General features: G+C 39.6%; 1 protein-coding gene across 2 annotated transcripts in view; it reads right to left on the bottom strand.

The window, feature by feature from the left end:
* LOC126372461 (E3 ubiquitin-protein ligase RNF144A) overlaps window positions 1–21,872 on the bottom strand; it is a 165,872-nt gene that overhangs the window by 17,017 nt on the left and 126,983 nt on the right. For both annotated transcript variants that reach the window (XM_050018232.1, XM_050018233.1), the window contains 2 exons: window positions 16,428–16,590; window positions 3,723–3,853 (listed from right to left, as the gene is read on the bottom strand). In XM_050018232.1, the coding sequence (XP_049874189.1) occupies window positions 3,723–3,853; window positions 16,428–16,590 (294 nt within the window). The remainder of the gene's footprint in view (window positions 1–3,722; window positions 3,854–16,427; window positions 16,591–21,872) is intronic.

Below are 21,872 nucleotides of genomic sequence, written 5' to 3'. Positions count from 1 at the left end.
AAAAATACAATTCCAAATACAGGCATACCTTTAACCCCAACACTATTCCGCAGCAAAATGAACAAAGAATGCTTACGTGCACATCCCTGTTCACAAAATGGAACGCGGCGGAATGCATACATAAATCTTTGGATGCGCTAAAATCTGCGGCTTTTAAAGTAATAATCAAATTTATGACCTGAGAGAATTCGCGTTCTACTTTTGAAAAAATGTTTTTGGAAGTGCGCGAGTATAACGGTGTTATGAGTACCTCCATTATGTTAACTTAAACTCCTTAGGATTTTTATAGTGACGTCAGCATGAGCATCTGTAGCGCGTTGCAAATGCAACTAAAGCGCATTAGTAGCCATGCAGTTTACAAAATGCGCAACAGCATCGCTGGAGACACCAACAACGCCGTGGGTCACAGCCCTTAATCTGCGGCCAATCTCCTCAACGACATGGTCCAGTAGTTGGGCATTGGGCTCACGATCTGGAGGTCCCGAGTTCGAATCCCGATGGAGACATATTACAAAAAACACTTCAGTCCCCAGTTGGCCAGGACATTACAGGCTGAGATGAGACGTGATTGTCCGCAAGTATAATGATCCGTGCTTCGGAAAGCACGTTAAGCCGTTGGTCCGGGTTACTACTGACACCAGGATTGATGAAGTTAGTAATCCACCTTACAGCCCACATAGAAGAAGTCCCCTTCTGCAGGGCTAACATAGCCAACGTGATAAAATTATCAATCGAGTCGATAAATTTTGTCAGAAGTCATTGAATCATACAAATAGCAATAAATTGTCTCTCTTTCTCTCTGTCTTCTTCTCTCATGTAGGTTGTGAGGTCAACGACCGATCTCACCAACCCGGAGTTTGATATCAGTCACGCTATGCACGAAATAAGGTGTTTCTCTATTGTAGACTACTCCTAACCACCTCGGAAGGGAAATGGTAAACTATTCTGGGAATTTGAATGGGCGTTCATAACTTGAAGCAATTTCTGGTTAACCAAAATGCGAATATTACTCCCACGAACGGAATTACTCGTAGAAAGTAATATCGGCAGGAATTTCAATATAGTGAGATTTATATACGGACGAACATTATTACTTTTGCATATTAGTACGAGGAAAATTATGACTATAAATGTGGATGGATTGGATATACCCGGGTGCTTTCAAGGCTAGAGTGAACAGGCACCTTCTGAGCGAGCGAGCTCCATCTTAGGCCTCGTCAATGCCTTCGGGCAAGTCAGGGGCCAAGAGCAAACCCATCAAAAGTAAAAAGAAATAAAAAATAGCCGTGGTAGCCCAGTTGGTAGAACGCTTGCCTCTCACTTTGAGGTCGCAGGTTCGAATCGAGCAGAGGCCTAAACCCATTGTCGGATTTGTTTTCGAATTCATGTTTGAATCATATGTAGGATCAATCCTGAATCTCAGAAAAGAAACGAAGATTTAAACGATTTATCTGGATTTTATTATTATATAATACGTTTTAGCTCTTTTTCCGTTTTTCCAGTTCAAAACAATATATCACAACTGTCAGATAATATTGTGGTGTTACCACTTAAGAAATACTTTTCCCACCTTAATACCAGATACAGAATAATAAATATTAATAATCATAGTAGCAATAATAGATACTGGTAACAATAGTAGCAGTGATCGTAGTAGCAATAATAGATATTAGCAACCATAATAGCAGTGACGCTTACACATAAATTATAACACGTGCTCAGCGGTGAATGAAAACATCGTGAGGAAACCCACATTCCCGAGAAATGCAATTTCGGAGGTATATGACGTAGGTAATCTGTGTTGGGGGATGGTTTTCCCTTCACGGGTTAGAGGCAGTCACTCTGACCTTTCTTTAAAATATCCTGGATCTGATCGCCGTATGTACGCTTAGGTCTTCCTCTTCCAACATAGAAACGATAAAAAAAATTGTCAGTGGAATTTTCCGTTTTTTCATTCGTGGTGTAAATACAGGTTTTATAGTTGGAAACTTAGGATTGTTATCTCGGATCAGTTTGAGGTCAAACAGACAAAAGGTCTATGAGAGGATATACTTGTACATAATGCATAATGAAAAAATAATGTTCTTTTTATCGAGTTTTATAGATAGGTACTTAAAAGTTGCAAATAACTATAAGTGAAAAAGATGGCTAAAAGAAATATTTTTTTTTTGTAATAAGTCTATTTTTTGGCAAATCTCTCCATCGTTTCTTTTATATTTTTGGGTAGGCGAAAAAAGATTTTATTACGATTACAAACATGTTTGCAGTTGGCAAACGCAAGCTATGCCGTCATTTGGAGACAACAGTTTTTCAACGGCACAGTCAAAGGGGACTAGCACTTAATCCGTTTTTTGTTTTACACAACAACATGCTAAGTAAAAAAAAAAACATAATCTGAATGGCCGCGCAATCGACCGTGTGGTACACGCCACTAATCAGACCGCCCTAAGGTCCTTCAAACTTGTGACTTGAATATCAATTGTATGCAAATATTATCATCAACTATTCATAAACAGACTTACGACTGATTTAATTAAAGAAAGAGAGAGACAGGACGATCGGTTAAGTCAAATGTTTTGTAAATTAGATCTACACTGTGACTAAATATTTTTCTGCGAAATTGTGTCATCATCTCCCTAGAATTATCTATCCCGTTTTTCACAGAATCATACTTAACCTGAAGACTTGACTAGGCCGGTTTTTTTATTTACAGAAGCGACTGCCTGTCTGATCTTCCAACCCGCGAAGGGAAAACCAGCCCAATATGGGTTAGGTGATGATGATGATCTCTCCGACCGATTTCGGCCATAGGTAACACACCTCCGAAATGCATTTCTCGGAAATGTGGGTTTCCTCACGATCTTTAAGACAAAGATACAAAGATATACTTTGTAAAATTAAACTCCCATAAAACCAATTGCTTGGTTTGACTGTGAGAGTGGTGTTGGCTTTAATAATTTAGGTAGTAAGATAGGTAACAGCCTCCGTGGTCTAGTGGTTAGAGCGTTGGGCTCACGATCTGGAGGTCCGGGTTCGATTACCGATGGGGACATTGTCGAAATCACTTTGTGAGACTGTCCTTTGTTTGGTAAGGACTTTTCAGGCTTGAATCACCTGATTGTCCGAAAAAGTAAGATGATTCCGTGCTTCGGAGGGCACGTTAAGCCGTCGGTCCCGGCTATTAGCCGTAAAAACACCTCCACCAATGCTCCATACCCCCTCCGGTTGATTGAGGGGAGGCCTGTGCCCAGCAGTGGGACGTATATAGGCAGTTTATGTATGTTATGTACATGTTCTGTAACTGTTTTGTTTATGGTGTAAATAAAGTTTGTTTTAAAATAGGTACATGTTGCTAAAACTAATATATCTTTCGAATAAGGCGTTTAAATAAAAGTTTATTTTTATTTGTATTGCACTCCTGTCGTAAGTCGACTGGCAGCATGTTGTACTGATACTGTGCTCGTTTATTGAGTGTTCTGTCACCGAAGTAGTTGGTGACTCGTGGTACAGTCATGGGCAATATCATGTACCCACTTTAAAACCCTGTCGCACTATCACATTTGATATTTAATAAGACTTAGGGTTTAATTTGGCAAAAAATAAATGTGACATGGTTTCAAAATGTGTACATATTAGTACCTACTCGTGACCGTACATAACACAACTGCTCTAATTTGACATAACTGCCCGTCGACGTCATTGGCGTACACACTGGTACTGACCTCCTGGTTACACTGCGAACAGAAGTCATGCCGGCAGGTTGGGCAGTGCGCAGGACTAGCTGCGCGGACCTGCACCACCGTGTCGCAGCCTGCGCGTGGGCAGAACGCGCGACCGGAGTCCATCGCCACTTCTGCAACAAGAGGAAACACGTACATCAGTATAAAAGCACATTTTTTTTAAATTATAGATGGATGTTTTTCACTAATACAGTTGGCTCGACCATTATAGACGGCGATATGGCTCACTACCTATCACGTTGGTCTAACAGACAGCTCGGTGAAGTGTGGGTACATAGTTCATCTTGCGAAGGATGTACTTCTGATTACCCCAATTGAGATATAGTCGTCATTATGTTATATTATGATAGCTGAGCATTACTTGATGGTAAGTGACGATAGACAGATAAAATACTATACCCGACGATTGGACATGCTTACTCAGAAAGTGCCTATTCACTCTTACCTTGAAGAGCCCTAGGTTATATTTTACGGGAAACAGATTCGTGAGCAGAGAGTTGCCGTTCCATACGTAGTATTATTTTATATTCTATACTACCAGCAAAATATAATGTACACTGTACCGTAGAGGTAATAATCACCAAGCTATTAAAGATATAATTAAAAACACATAAACAGACAGTTACAGTTGCGGTTAATCGCTCGTTGCACTCAACCTTGGAAGGTTCGCAAGTTTAGGCGGAAAGGGAAATAGCCTTTAATTGTAATGCGATTCCATCGGACCCTGACGAGGTCATAAGACTTCCTTACTGATATTGTGCTTTGATTTATCTCTTGCGAAATGCAAGGCATAATGACAGTCAACTCCATAAAATCACATGTCAGTCGACTGCTTAAAATCACTAAACCTTTTAAAGGGCAATGTATACCTAAGTTTTTACAAACTTCTTCTATCGTGTGGATTGTGAGATGGATTACCAACCCCATCCACCCTTGTGTCAGGGTTACTATTGAGCCGCCAAAGGCCCCTGACATGGCTCATGTAACGATTACTTACTTACATCAGTAAATAAAAACCGGGACCTACGGCTTAACGTGCCTTCCGAAGCACGGATCGTCTTACTTTCGGACAATCAGGTGATCAGCCTGTAATGTCCTAACCAAACAAGCGATCACAAAATGATTTTTGTGATATGTCCCCACCGGGAATTGAACCCAGGACCTCCGCATCGTGAGCCCAACGCTCAACCACTGGACCAAGGAGGTCGTTAACTCCGATGGAAAATAAAATATAGAAAAAAAAACAATAAAGGAAATTGCTTCGTAAAATGGAAAGGAACTTGATAGTGGGAGCGATCGTTCCCGTTGTAAATGGATATTGTTTCTGACATCCTCTTAGGTTTCTTTTTGTTTTTTTTTTGATTCACGTCTGGAATCCCTAATGGGGTAGCGAATTTACATCCACTCTTGATACTAAGTCCTAAGATGGATATGATAAACCGTATGATGGGTTATATTTATGTATGTATGAATTTATGTAGGTATATCTATTTTATGTTAGTACCTAGGTAGTTGTTTCCTTTTTGAAAGTATTTATTTCATACAACATGATGCACCGTTCCGCACCAAATTGTGATACATGTTTTCTTGGTTGCCTGGAAGAAATTACTGCTTAGCAATAAGGCCGCCAGATTGTACGAAAGATACATATCTTTTGTCCATGTGTGTAAAACGTGTTTTGTATGTTGTGTGCACGTTTATGGAACACGATGTTCGTGCCTCACCCAACAGGGTCCAAATAATATCAGCGTCGTGGTTCACGCCGCGACTTGTGCTGAGTGAGGCCGTTTTAGCTCAGGACGTCCACCACCACCTTATGATCATTTCGACAACCATCCGTCTTGCTTTTGTTTGTAATTGTTTAGTGGAAATTTGATAAGTATGTTATTGTTTTGTGGCGCCTTTTTATAATAAAGTATTTCTATTCTTTTCAATAAAGTATATTTGTATTTGTTATCAAACCATTCTCTTTTTTGTTTCACTTTTCATCCAAATATAAATTAATTTAACAGCTTAAAAAGTTATAAATACACGAGTGTAAAGATAACAAGGTTTGGAACATGATGTACGGTAATAAATACTAATTTAGCTGTCAGATAATCATTTTTTTTTTACCTAAGCGAAGTATAAATATAAACAGTTTTCTTGGGACCAACTTTTTGCGGACAAAATAATTGCCTTTAATTTAGACATTTAACGATAAAAAATCGTGTAATAAGGCTAAATTGCTAGCGGCGAAATTTTTAAAAATATAAAAAATATATTAAACATATAATTTTATAAATTGTCCTATCTATTTTTTTACATCGCGAAAATCCTAGGTCTGGTTCTTATCTGTGGGTTGTGAGGTGGAATACCAGCCTCATCAACCTTGGTTATGATTAAGCCGCCAAAGGCTCATGACATGGCTCATGTGACGATTACTCACATCAGTAAATAGTAACCGGGACCTACAGTTTAACGTGCCTTCCGATGCACGGATCATCTTAATTTCGGACAATCAGGTGATCAGTCTGTAATGTCCTTACCAATCACAAAGTGATTTTTGTGATATGTTCCCATTGGAATTCGAACCCGGTGCCTCCGAATCGTGAGTCCAACGCTCAACCACTGGACCACAGAGGCCTATGTCTATGACGTAGACTAACACTTACGCAGGCCAGACTGTATAGAAAAATCTCGATTTTATCGTGTGCCGCCTTATGCGTAAGTGTGAGCGAGATATACAGTCCGCTCTCACTCTCTTACCTACTTCTTTACTGAATAATTAAAACACATAATAACGGGTTCTTACCGTGTTTAAAATAGGGATAATGAGACTCCCGATATTTCAACACTGTTGCAAGTACCATGATCGCGGGATGACTGATGAGATTGGAGTGGAGTAGGTAGATCCATAATTTTCTACGGGCAGACATATCTGTCTACACTCTTTCTTTGCCGCTTGTTTACGTATTTGATATCGGAATGTTCGGAACCATCTGAACTCGCACCAAACTCACTACGGCAAACTGCACTCACTTCTTTACGGAATACTTCAGTGTGAGTGTAGAGCAGCTCCGCAGACCATGTCCCACCTAATCGTATGCCCACTGTGCCCTGAAACCTACAAGCGGGAGGACTTGATGAGCGCTTCCGCCCGTGCTATTGCTGTGGCAGCATATTGGGCTGATAAATTATAAATCACGTTGTTCTACTTGTCATCGACACGAAAGAAGAAGATTAAAAAGTAAAAAAACATAATTTGTTGGATGTTGGAGACAGCCTCCGTGCTAGCCACTACACCACGGCCCTCCGTGCGTGTGGTTAGAGCGTTAGGGTCACGATCTGGAAGTCCGGGTTTGATTCCCGATGGGGACAATATTGAAATCACTTTGTGAGACTGTCCTTTGTTTGGTAAGGACTTTTCAGGCTTGAATCACGTGATTGTCCGAAAAAGTAAGATGATTGCTTCGGAGGGCACGTTAAGCCGTTGGTCTCGGCTATTAACCGTAAAAATACCTCCACCAACCCGCATTAGAGCTGTGTGGTGGATGCTCCATACCCCCTCCGGTTGATTAAGGGGAGGCCTGTGCCCAGCAGCGGGATGTTATGTTATGTTGGATGTTGCCAACATGCCGTGTGGCAACCTTATAACAATCGCGGTCCGGGAACTAGTCCAAAGGTCTCACTCATTAATGTGGAATAACGTGCCCACAGACGGAGAGAAGTGCTATCCGGTACAGACATGGCCTTTTAACTTCATAACACTTTGAAATTCGGGAATTTTGTCCGTACCTTCTATACGGTTGAAAATTCGCGCAACGCCATATTTGAACATAGCTCGAAAAAGCGCGAAATTTTCCTGAACAATACCGATTACGTTTGAATAAAGAATGTCTCAAAGCGGTCCCAAGTGTCATACTATTATGAATGAAAGGTCAATGACCATTGTTCAACGCCCGTGAGAGTTAATAAAAGTGGACGTAAAATAAATAAAAAAATCTATTTGAAAACTTTTATCTTTTCCGCCGTTGAAAGTTATTCTTTGAAAGATCATAAAACCATTATGACTATGACTTCATAACCTTCCTAAGATATTTTTTCCTGAAATTTAATATAGGCACCGAAAATAACAAAGTCGTTAATTAATAGTAATAGTGCTTGTCCCTACGCTGAAGTACGGTAGTGAATGTTGGGTATGGCAGAAGAAGCATGAAAGTAGGATCAATGGCGTAGAAATGAGGTCTTTGCGTAGCATCTGCGGTGTGAAGTTGAGTGATAGAGTGAGAAACAGTGTGATAAGACAGAGATGTGGTGTAAAAGACGATATAGTGACTAGGATTGAGAAGGGAATGTTAGGTTGGTTTGGACACGTAGAGCGGATGAAGGATAATAGAATTGCAAAAGCGGTATATAAAGCGAAAGTTGATGGTAGGGCTGGCAGAGGAAGACCGAGAAGGACTTACGATGACCAAATTGGAGATGTCCTTAGAAAAGGTTCAGAACCAGCGTGCGTGTATGAAGCGATTGATGAATGTGGAGGAAGCAAGAGAAGTGTGTCAGGATCGAAGCAAATGGAATTCTATAGTCTCTGCTTACCCCGGTGGGAAATAGGCCTGAGTTTATGTATGTATGTATGTTAATTAATATTTTATATTTGAAGATATGATAGATAATTGATATCACGTGGTTCCCAATATTTGTGCTCCGTTAATGGCAATAGCCTCGCCCCCTATTATATGGGACTTAAACATAGCTGGCGAGGAGTGGGTGTACCTTTAATTACACACTTCTGTCTTCCCCTTCGGGAACACATGCGTGATGTTATGTTTTGTATTGAGGAAAGTCCTTTTGGACATGCAACTCTAAAGGGTTAAAGATATTCAAAGCAGTCGAAGTCGGGAGTCATAGCGAGTTTTATAGCAGCTAAAATGTAAACAAGGTTCCTTCGACATTTTCGTAACGCACCATAAAAGTATTACCTCCAATCAAAACTTTATAATACCAATTTGGAGATTGCCAACCGCTATATACTGTTATCGAGGTTTGAAAGCAACATAGTTATATATAAATACATACATAAACACACGCCTATTTCCCACCGAGGTAAGCAGAGACTATGAACAGTTTTAAGACACTAATTAAGCAGAAAGTTTGTAAAAAAGGTTATTATAAGTTTAGTGTTTATATTTTTTAGAAGATATTAATACATGGGATTAACTGTCTGGGAACTGATATTAGGCAGCCAAATTACTAATATATTTTTTTAAAGAAAAAAAAAAATAATAATTAATTTTTTAATTTATTTTTATTTTTTTTTAAATTGTTAACGATTACATAAATAAATAAATAAATAAAGAACGTGAAAAGTGTTGGCCCTATGAGGAGGTTTTTCTTGCAGTTTATTTTCCCCGGCTATACAGGTTGTGAGAAGCTGCAGTAGTTTTAGGCGGATGAGTCGTTCGTTATGTAAAAAATGGCGATTCAAAGTGTAACTGTTACCTACTGAATAAAGATATTTTTGAATTTGAATATGGAATTCCATTTGTTTCGATCCTGACACGCTACACACACATACATTATTATATTACATTGTATATTTTGTGGAAACTAAACATCTTGTTAGAATTGGCACGCTAAAAATATTTGGCTTATACGTATATATTTTTTCATCCGACTTCGTGATAAATTCGTTTTGACGCCAAAAGCCCCATTCGCAAAATGTCATTAAAACAATTGTAGTCGTGGTAGTCACCGTTTAGCGTAACCAATACCAATTACTGTATAAGACCGCCACACGAAATATACAATACTTGGAAGCGTGTATGAAGATTTTGATGGGAAAGAAACGAAACTGGTGTATGAGAACTATAGTACATGGAATTCTGCGGGTTTTACTTACTAGCACACCTGGGACTCTTCATACACAGACATTATCGTACACACGTCTCTCTTTGTGTGTGACGTCTTACGCCCATACAATTGAAGACTAAAGTAAGACTGAGGGGAAGTGAGGTAAACCTTAGCCGCTGGTGGGGAGCGGAGAGTTGCCGTTGAGTTGCTATGCTACTGGCTACCTCGGTCTCAAAATAGTTTCTCTCCTCGCTAGCGTAAATACCTAACAATGACGTCATAAATAGCCCGACAGAAACTACCACAGAGTATAATGTGCATGTCGTGGCCAGATCATAGAATTGACCATTTCATGAAATGATCGACCATTTCATGAAATGGTCGTATTTCATGAAATGGCCAACTTCAACTGACCATATCGTTGAAACGTCAGCGTTTAATGATATTTCCATCCACGTTTGGCCATATCATTAATGTAGGGTGTCCATGATAAGTGGTGTAATAAAAACGCGAAATAAGATAGGAAATAATGTATTACTCTAGTACAAAGTACAAAAATGTTTAAAAGTCAATTAAAAATTAAAAAGTCGTTTTCGATTAACGGAGTGTTGATGTAGTTGACATATACGCCGTAACTGCATCTCGCTTTGAAGTCGTCGTCATATTTTTTGACACTATTTCATGCCATTGGTCATCATTCAGTATACTTTTCGTGTGTAAGATAAACATACTGGCGGCTTAGGGGTGGCCCAAGGGCCACCCCCGCCGCACCCTAACCTACTGTTATGCCTTGTAAAAATTATAAAAAAAAGGATTATGATTATTTAAATTATGACAAAAACATTTATGCGTTTTAATAGAATCCTGTTTCAAGTAGTTAATGCCATCTGCGGCATATCTACAATAAGTCACGTCAAAAAAAGAAACTTTACGGACAGTAGGATCGTCTATATTTTTCTTTTTTTAAATTAATATCTCTTCATTCGCAGTTTTAATTATATCATATTATGAAATCCAATAATAGTCCATTGATTTACGTAGCGTGGTCACTCGACCTTCATTATTTGCCATATAACCTAAAAATAAATAAAAGTTGCTGTCTACTGTTAATACGAGTTTTTCTTTTCACTTTAGTGTCAAAACATTGCTTCAATGCACTTTTATCTTGTATTTGCTCATTATTATTCGTATTATTCGCGTTCACACAAGAATAATTATTGTCCGCCGCCATTATGCAAAACATAAACAAAGCGACACCAGCGCCACTACCGGTGGATAATGTTACTATTTTACGATATGATCGCTAACGTTTGGCCATATCATGAAGTAATCATGCATTTAGTTGGTCATATCGTTAAACGTTTTGTGTTCATTGATCTGGCCAAACCACATCATGATGTGGCCAACGAATGTTGTTCCATTTCATGAAATACGACCATTTCATGAAATGGTCGATCATTTCATGAAATGATCAATTCTATGATATGGCCACGATATGCATACGGCCGCTGTGCACACCGTAACGGGCGAGCAACATCTGAGCCAAACAGACCGCGACACATGCAAATCTGATCGGAATCAGACCGTGTGATGGCAGCCATGCCAGGCTTATTCATGTCTAACTGTCATGTTGGTAGTCTGTGAAATGTAAGTGGAAAGTACGTTTTATTGTTGGCATTATAGTGATCTGGGCGCCATCCCACTTGCGTCAGACAGAGTACTGCGGGGCGGAAGGCAAGTGGGAAACCACTGCCCTATTTTTCCCTAAAGAAGTAGCATGGAAAATGCTGCATCGACAAAAGCGTGGCTCTTAAATTGAAGATGGTGATTATAGTGAAAACTACGTAAGGGTTCCGTACCCAAAGGGTAAAAATAGGACTATGCCTTCCTTCATTACCTGCAAACCCTGCAAATGCTACATCGTGGTTACTTATGACAACGGGTCGATGCATTTCGACCGTCTTTCTCTTTGCGCCGACTTCAAAATTTAGATTAAAACATTACTTTTTATTTTTTTTTAGTTAATAAAACGTTTCTCTGTCTCTCTGTTCGTTGTTAGGTGTAACTGTGTTACTGTGTTAGGTGTAGTTTCGTGCACCCTTATCGAACATGAATTATGTCGATAAGAAACATAATCAGTTTACATACGTCCCAGTGCTGGGTACAGGCCTCACCTCAATCAACCGGAGGGGGTATGGAGCATACGGCTACTAAGCTACTAGCTCGGGACCAACGGCTTAACGTGCCTTCCGAAGCACGGAATCATCTTACTTTTATGTCCTTACCAAACAAAGAACAGTCTCACAAAGTGGTTTCGTCAATGTCCCCATCGGGAATCGAACCCGGCCCTCCAGATCGTGAGCCCAACGCTCTAACAACTAGACCATGGAGGCTGTTATGTCCATAATATTGCACACTTGAAGATAAGCAGTAGATATTGCACGAGATACAATATTTTTTTCTTTTTTGACGTGACTTATGTAGATTTGCCGCCGATGGCATTAAGTACTTGGCCGGACAAATGGGGAGCGCTCAAGGCTCTCATTCGGTACAACGTTTAAGACAACAGGCCTGAGGGTGCCCAGTTGGGCGCGAACCTCTGCTCGGGGCGTCGACTGAGAGGAAAATATTTGAAAGAATTAATCGACCCTGGCGGGTCGAAGCAAATGGAATTCTATAGTCTCTGCTTACCCCGGTGGGAAATAGGCGTGAGTTTATGTATGTATGTATGTAGTGGGTCGATAGCGATAAGCGCTGATTGAGGGAAATCGTCGACTACGCCGACGGGGTCGGTATCGGGGTCCTGAAGTGTTTAGTGTCGCGAGCTGATTGGCTGCCTCTATGGCTAGAGTAATCGGGTCGTCGACATCGTATATTACGTCCTTCGAGAGATACAATATTGTAAGTATGCACAGCGTAAGTAGAGCGTGCGGTGGCATATGTATGCAGTTTGTACCCACAACTAATCTGCATTAGAGCAGCGTAATGGACTATGTCATCGCTGCATTGTAGGAGACTTGGGATGCATAAATTCCACATGCAATTATGTAAAAGCTGTGCCAAGGTAAGAGGGAAAATACCGCCCTTTGGGTTTGGCTTACATAACATAAGGTCGCGAGTACAGTCCAATTGGAGTAGTCAGTACATCCCAAAGTATCACAGAGCTTTCTGTTAGACCAACGTGATAGGCGGTGAGCCGTATCGCCGTCTACAATGGTCGAGCCAACTGTGTTAGTGGAAACTGCACTTCAGATGAATTAATAACTCAATGGTGCAAGTCAAGCACAGTGACTTTGTTTAGGTTTGTCGTTGGTAAAGAAAGAAGAAATATGTTATGGCACTAGTAACTTTTGACGTCTCGAGTTGCTATTGAGACTTCAGATGTCTTAAGTGTTACAACTTCCAACGAATTTCGACTCTGTTTTCACATTTGGCAACCCTAGTGTCTGGGTTATTATTAAGCCGCTGAAAGCCCCTGACACGGCTCATGTAACGACTACACTACATCAGTAAGTAATAAACGGGACCAACGCTTAACGTGCCTTCCGAAGCACGGATCATCTTACAGTCGGACAATCAGGTGATCAGCCTGTAATGATTTTTGTGATATGTCTCCACCGGGATTCGAACCCGGGGCCTCCGGATCGTGAGACCAACGCTCAACTACTAGACCACAGAGACCGTTTTATATTAATATGTTTTGAAACGATATTCAAAAACACATACTTTTACTACCCTACCTATAGCCCCAGTATATTTCCGTCTAGAAAATTAAACAATTTGTTTCAATATAGGTAGGTATTTGATTTGTTTAACTTCACGCCGTCTCATATGCAATACAGTTGATTCATCATCGTTTCAGTCGCGGTTTATAAGTGCCTAACGTCGCGCCGTGAAACTCAATCAAACCAAACAATCAATTAGTAACACAAAGAACGTTCTAGAAAGTTCCCCATTTTGCTTCACAATGGCGAAACGTACCTACTGTTCTTGGAAACTTTTTTTTACCTGAAACCCGCTGTTTGAAAGGTCAATGTTCTGTTTGTTTATCTTTGCGAAAATGAAATGCGTCTGGTTTTGTGGTTAGAGCGCTCGGCTCTCGATCTGGATGACCTGGGTTCGAACCAGGTGGGGACATGTCAATAATCTTTATGTGGGATTCTCTAGTTTGTTTTGTCTTTCGCACGGGAAATTAACCCATATTAAGTGCTTAGTCATATTTTTTATCAGATTCTGTGGATTTTTGATTATTATTATTATTGCGTATGGCAGACAAATATCCCGCGTGGATCAAATATACAGCTTAAGCTCCCTTAACCAAGTCTCTGCTGCATCCGTCACACAATGCAGCTCGGCTATACCACCTGGGAAGTGGTGCAGAGGGCACTCGTTCACTATGTGAGATATGGTTTGGTCCGGGTGACCACATTCACAGTATGGTGACGGATTTTTGATACATCTACGTTATATGTTCATACTGTTACTTTTTATTTTTAATGAAAAAAAAAGGGCTTAGATTACAACCCTTTAGCTTAAATTGGCGTGGATTTGACAAAGTATTAAACACGTAAATTATGCATGTTGCCAAATATATTTTTTTTGTTACCAAATGTCTACATCGGTTTCTCTGCGTAGTAAACGTTTACCTTGACTGCAATTTTATCGATCGTGGCACGCGTGTTAGGGAAAATAACAAACTTATCGATTTCGACATTTATCGATTCTATCGATAATTTTATCAAGTCGTGCTCGTTAGCTCTGTTGGCCTGCTTCCTCTCCCACCCCTACCGCTCAAAAAACAAAATCAAAACCCAATAGCCCTGATTCCTGCAGACACCTCCTAATTTTTACTTTAAGTTATAACTGTCATTTTCTTATCCGCCGAAAAGGAAAGGGACGGATGATTGACAGCTTTCAATTTTAGGAAGAATGAATGAATAACCCGGGCGAATCAAAAAAGTATGCAAACCGTTTGACGCGTGCTGTCAACATAATTCTGTCGGGTTATTAGTCAATGCAATTTATTTTAGGGTTGTTTTAGATTTGTGCTTAAAATTGACGTGTGATCCATAAATTTTATGCTTGTCGATTGCCCGTCCCTTTCCTTTTCGGCGGATAAGAAAATGACAGATATAACTTAAAATAAAATTAGATGGTTTTTACAGGAATTAGCATCAATGTTTAACTTATTTTAGATAAAAAATATATCTAAGTACTTTACTCGAAAGTGGCTTTTAAAAGACAAAATTTCACCGCTTAGTTTCAACAAACGTTATGTGGTTATAAAGTCTTTCGTATAATTCCCTAAGAAAATGAAGTTTTAGAACAGTCAGCTGAGACAATCCTGAATCCAACCCTCGAGGTCATTGGCTTGAGATGGCAAGATTTACCCAAATGTTTGTGGAGATTGTAGAACTTTGTACTTGTTTAGTTCTCTTTGAAGACTGAAGTTTTATAACATCTCTTATTCTTTCAGAGTCGATGGCCGACTGACTTATAGTACAGTCATGAGCAATATAATGTACCCACTTTAGGACTCTGTCGCACTAACATATTCGACATTTAGTGAGACTTACAGTTCAATTTGTCAAAAAAGTTAATGTGACATGGTACCAAAGTATATACATATTAATGCTCGTAACCGTACCCTCCCAGTATTTAGCTACGGAAGTAGCATTGTCAGTAGCCAGTATCAGGTCCTCCCGCGTGCAGCAGGCAGGACAAGAAGGACAAGGCATGAGGTGATCCATGTTTTGAGGAACCGTTCCACACTCATAGGAATATCCTATGAATCCCCACCTGAATAAGTTTTCCTTACTCCGACCCACCGTGTATAAAAACTAAATAAATGTAAATTCATTACAAGTTATTCATTACAAGTTATTCATTACAAGTTATTCATTACAAGTTATTCATTACAAGTTATTTAATAACTAGAGGAACACATTAAATACTATTTTTATCATTTCGGTAATGATTCATCTTATAATAGGCTTTTTTAGGCTGCTGTGCCAAGCTCTAGTATATGTATAGACTGTTTATGTAAGGCTTTTTTTACGTAAAGTAAGCTTCACATGAGCTTTAAATTTATTTTCTGACAAATTCAATAAATTCTCTGGTATTTTATTTTAAAAACGAATACATAACCCCAAAAAAGACGAATTTAATTTACTTAATCTAGAATTTAGATTAGCAATTTTCTTAAATTCTTAATCTAAGTACTACTTAAATTTAGTACTCGGGTAAAGGATTAACATGTCTTCCTCCTACGGTACAATTTTATTTTCCGACTACGAATCAATCAATGTTCTAATCCAGAGACTCCTAAAGTGGGTTCCACAGAAACTAGGGGCTCCGTAGAAAAGCCAATAGGGTTCTGCCAAATTATTTAATTTGAATTATAATTATTTAATTGAATTATAATTATTATTTAAATTTATTTCAATATGCAATAGTCCTGTTCGGAGAATGCAGTCATCATCTCCCTAGCATTATCCTGTTATTCACAGGGTCCGCTTACCTAATCTGAAGATTTGACAGGTCATGTTTTTTACAGAAGCGACTGCCTGTATGACCTTCTAACCCGCGAAGGGTCACATACTTCTCACGATGTTTTCCTTCACCATTGACACACACATGAATTCGAAAACAAATCGACAATCATTGGTTTAGGCCTGTGCTGGTCTCCAAACCAAACATGCAGTAGTTACACAAAAATATTTTTCACAACATCTACTGGGAATGAAAAGTTTCTTTTTTACTTCTTATTTTTCTAGTGGATACTGAAACAGTAAATTGACAGATAGTTTCTGTTGTTTGTCGCACGCGATAATTTAGGGCTGGTATACTGACCATGGTTGAGTCGGAACTTGAGGTGTTTCTCCATGAGCGGCGGGTCGAGCAGCGCGGCGATCTCGTGCAGCGCAAGCGCAGCGCCCACGCGGCACCGCGCGTCCGGGCACGACACCTCGTACGCGCCGTTGCATACCTCGAACTCTACGTACGCTGCCATACACTGTAACAAGGAGAGGGGCTTGTTAATATTCGTATTATTATAAAAAACGATAACCTCCTTTTTAAACCTTTCACGGGCGATCATGGGTCATTGGTGGTTCATAATAGATAGTATGACACCTTGGAATCGGAACGTCATTAGACGTTCTGTCCTTGAAAGTGTTAAGTGGGTTAAAAAGCATAACATAACATACTCTCATGACATGGGTAGTCAGGATGAACTAAGTACCCAGACCTTTCTGTTAGACCAACGTGATAGGCGTCCCGTATTGCTGTCTATAATGGGCGAGCCAACTGTGTTAGTGAAAACTGCACTTGAGACGAATTAATAACTCATTGGTTCAAGTTCGGTACCGGGGTTCGAACCGACACTCCACTGGAGCGTAACGGGGTTCGAAGCAAGTCGGTGTACCACAGGGCCACAGTGACCATTACATCGTCGTCTTATAAAGAAAATCACGTAAGGACCTTTTTGAAAAATCACCTTTTGATGTGGTTTCTTTGAATACATTAGGTTTACTTCCCCCTCCCCTCGGTCTTACTTCAGTCTTCAATCGTATGGCGTCAGACGTCACACACACAGATGCGCGTGAACGATAACGTCAATGTGTAGTGTCTGTGTACAACGAGGTGTGTCTATTGCGAGGTTTTGTTAACTCAAATCACATGCGAATGTGATTTTTCGATAAGGCGCTTACGTGGTTTGTCAGTATAAGGCGATTCTCACACTGCCCCGCATGATCCATCCATGAACCATCCGCATGAACGCGTGTGATGCATTTTCTGTGTGTTAGACTGTGCGTGTTTTCTATACAAACGGAGATACTTACAAGGAACGGAATAACACGCATCCACGCGCTACTATGCATCATGCGGGGCAGTGTGAGAATCGCCTAAAGCGACGATATAGGTATGTTATAAAGGTGTATACATATAAGCTGTCTAGCTGATGTACATAGTTCTAATGCAGGCATAGGTCTATGCAGACACCACAACCATCGATGCAAACTCACGTAACCAACCTTGCCCTTTCAACAACGAACACAATATCACAATAATTATTTCTATTTGTGGAAACGTCGATCTAGAAATAAGATTCATTAATCTTACTGTAATAAGCCTCTTGCGGTAATGCCTGTTATTAATACGAGCAATTATGAAGTAAGTAAAAAAGAACGTGTAAAGACCGATGACTCTAAACGCATTCGTATCGAAAGTTCTCTTTATGCAAAAAATGTATTATCAGAGGATTACTGTGATACAGGGAAAACCCTGGTGCAGGGCCCGCTATTAACCTATAGTAATTTTATTTCATTTGGTAAATAAATATTTTTTTTATAAAGAAAGAGCAGAATCTTCTCTTCTCTCGTGTGGGTTGTGTGGTGGATTACCAACTTCATCAACCCTGGTGTCAGGGTTACTATCGAGCCGCCAAAGGCCCCTGACATGACTAATGTAATGACTACTTACTTACATCAGTAAGTAGTAACCGGGACCAGCGGCTAACCTAACCTATCCAAACTAGGGATCACAAAGTGATTTTTGTGATTTGTCCCCACCGGGATTCGAACCCGGGACCTCCAGATCGTGAGCACAACGCTCAACTACTGTACCACGAAGGTCGTTAACACATAGGTAAACTTACACCTCCAATCTGATCAAATCCTCTAATCTAATCTGAATAGTGGGGTGGGCAGAACTCTAACAATTAAAGGAACCTTTTTTATAATATAATTTTGGGAAAGTAGAAAAATGTTACTTGTGTATTTTTAATGTTTAAATACAATAATTAAAAAGAGCTAAATAATTATAAACTAATATAATAATCTACAAAGACAAAGAAAATAATCTAGACAAAGTTAAATTGTTGGAACAAACTTTTAAATAGAATTCTGTGAAATGGAATAAAGACCTTTGACGTAGTAAATTCTATTTAATTTTCAACTAAAGCAACCATTTATGTTTAGAAGAAAGATTGGATTTAGATCCTATCAAGGTCTGAATAGAAGCTCAATGAAGACAGACGAAAATTTATAACAGCTACCCGCAATATTAGACTTTTAGTAAAACAAGATATTATTGTATTACTATTTTATATTATGACTATATTTTATTTTAATGTATATAAAATAGTTGAGTAAACTTTTAGTTATTATTGTTCCTAAATAAAAAATGACATACCTAATTTAAAAATTAACACATGAACCAAATTTTACATTTTTATTATTTTTTTTATTTTAGGATTATCTTCTACTTTAGACTCGACTAATAAAGGTATTATTTTATGTCATTCTCTTAAACTATTTTATTGTAAAACTAGGTATTCCTAGTTTTATTCGTAAAACCTACTTTTACTAATTAATTTTGAAAATTGTAGAATGTACCAAATTCAAATGGCTAAAGTCCTTCATTCTTCTTTTAAATTCATTCTTTCTTTACCAACATAATGGTGCTAATTCCTGTACACACCATCTATTTTAAGTTACAGCTGTCATTTTCTTATCCACCGAAAAAGAAAAGGACGGGTAATCGACAGACACAAAATTTGTGTGTGCCAACGTCAATTTTATGCAGAAATTTAAAAGCGCTCCCAGCGGAGGGAAGCTGTTAACAAACTTAACATTAAAAGGTCATAATAATGTCTTTGCAACCTTTGACGCGATCTGACCAATTATAATAATGATAACATTTTATTGACAAAAATATCCGTACAATGTTTACCTTAAATTAAGCATAGTTGACATGAATCATGAATATAATTGAGTAGGTACCATAGCTAAGTATAGAAATACTTGTATTTCAGTCTATAATGCCTCTCTCCTGGAGAAAGACACAAAAATGTAGCCAGGATACAATCTTATGTTTCCAACAGAGTAAACAAAAAAAGAATACAAAAGTTATTATCAAACAAAAGGCTGTGTACCTCTCTTTGTTATTCTGACCTTTTTTTTGACGTGACTTATTATTGATTTGCCGCAGATGGCATTAACTACTTGATCGGACAAATGGGGAGCGCTGAAGGCTCTCACCCGGTACAACGTTTAAGACAACAGGCCTAAGGGTGCCCAGTTGGGCGCGAACCTCGGCTCAGGGCGTCGTATGAGAGGAAAAATAATTGAAAGAATTACTAATCGACCCTAGTGGGTCGATAGCGATAAGCGCTGATTGAGGGAAATCGTCGACAACGCCGGCGGGGTCCGTATCGGGAGCTATTCCGACCGTGTTATAGATAAATCCTGTTCGAAGAACGCGTGACTTACTACGTACCACGGGTTCGATACCTGTCTTGGGCTCTAAAACACTCAATTCGACTTTAAGTTTGAATTCATGTTTGGATCATAAATAAAATCAATATCATCGTTACTTCCAGGAATTGTGCCCGGTTAATGGCAATAGGCTCGCCCTTCATTCATCATCATCAGCTTATTAACGTCCACACTGGGGCACGGGCCTTTCCTATGGATGGATAGGAAGATCGGGCCTTAAACCATCACGCGGGCCCAGTGCGGATTGATGGTTATTAACGACTGCTAATGCAGCCGGGACCAACAGCTTAACGTGCCTTCCGAAGCACGGAGGAGCTCGAGATGAAAACTTTTTTTATGTGGTCACCCATCCTATGACCGGCCTTTGCGAAAGTTGCCTAACTTCTACAATTGCAGACCGAGCGCGTTTACCGCTGCGCCAACGAGATCTTCATTACATGGGACTAAAACGAAGCTGGCGAGGAGTGGGTGTGTATATGTACTATAGGTACACCTCTGCCTACCCCTTCGGGGACACAAACGTGATGCTACGTTATCTTGTTATTGGGCTAGCAACCCAGCCGGTTTCCCGCCAAAAGCAGCGACAGGCAACAAGGGAAATCCAATGCAATACGAGGAGGATATTGCGCGCCAGTGTTACTATAAATACTCATCGGAATTTCGCAAAACCGACTGACAACCTAGGTCCTAAGTGATTGGCATGGTACAGTCATGGGCAATATAATGTACCGACTTTAGGACTCTGTCGCACTAACATATTTGACATTTAGTGAGACTTACAGTTCAATTTGTCCAAAATGTTAATGTGACATGGTACCAAAGTGTATACATATTAATGCTCGTGACCGTACAAGTAGTGTTCTAATTGGTTTTGTTGATATTAACACAATCGTGTGGGTTGTGAGGTGGAGTAACAACCTCATCAACCCTGGTGTCAGGGTTACTATTGAGCCGCCAAAGGCCCCTGACATGGCTCACGTAACGACAACTTACTTACATCAGTAAGTGGTAACCGGGACCAACGGCTTAACGTGCCTTCCGAAGCACGGATCATCTTACTTTCCGTCAATCAGGTGATCAGCCTGTAATGTCCAAACCAAACTAAGGATCACAAAGTGATTTTTGTGATATGCCCACCGGGAATCGAACCCGGGACATCCGGATCACGGAGGTCGTTAACACAATAGTTAACTCTAATCCATAGTGGGGTGGGCAGAATCACGAATAATGAAAACTTGCAGGATTATGTTTCTATTACCCTCTTAGCTTAGGAAAACTCACACAAAATTAAATCAAAAAGGTCCGATTTCAACGGAATTTGAACCCGCAGATCAAATCAAATCAAATAGTGAAGACATAAATCGCATGGGCAGGATGATGAGTCGGTGGCGCAATAACAACCTCCCGGCTTAACAAAATTTGCGGGTTCAAATCCCGACCGAGTCAGACTTTTCGATTTAATGTTATCTTAGTAAGAAAACATAAGCTCTTCTTGGTCTTCCCCTTCCTCTCTTTCCTTGTATGATGTTTTTAATAAATTCGAGCTCACATGGAACAGATTAAAGAAAAGGTTAACGTTGTGTCTTATAGGGAAGCCAAGGAATTGGCCTTTGATAGACTGGAATGGAAAATGCTACACCGACAAGAGCATGGCTCTTAAATTGATGATGATGAAGAAAACATAAGATTACGTTTATTTTCCGATGGGGTACTTACCCAAAAACCGCGATAACTCGTAGCATGTTATGGGAGCAAGCTACAGAAATATGTTGTTCGAACCCTGTAGATAATAGGATTAGAAGAACAACAAGAGAAGTAATCTTGCAGCCACCAACCACCTTTGATACGGATCAACAGAATATTAATTACTTTTCTACAGCCACACCCAGTTATATAAAGCAATTTAGACTGTAATCTATATTCCGGTAAGGTTAATTAAAAGTAAATAAAAGCTAATATCCGTGTATTGCGTGTTGTGAGCCCATATGTGGGTGTGGGCACATATACAGGCGTTATC

Source organism: Pectinophora gossypiella, chromosome 14, assembly GCF_024362695.1.
Source record: "Pectinophora gossypiella chromosome 14, ilPecGoss1.1, whole genome shotgun sequence".
NCBI classification, from domain to species: domain Eukaryota; kingdom Metazoa; phylum Arthropoda; class Insecta; order Lepidoptera; family Gelechiidae; genus Pectinophora; species Pectinophora gossypiella.
The sequence above is the reverse complement of the archived record's forward strand: the minus strand, read 5'-3'. Positions and strand labels throughout refer to the sequence as shown.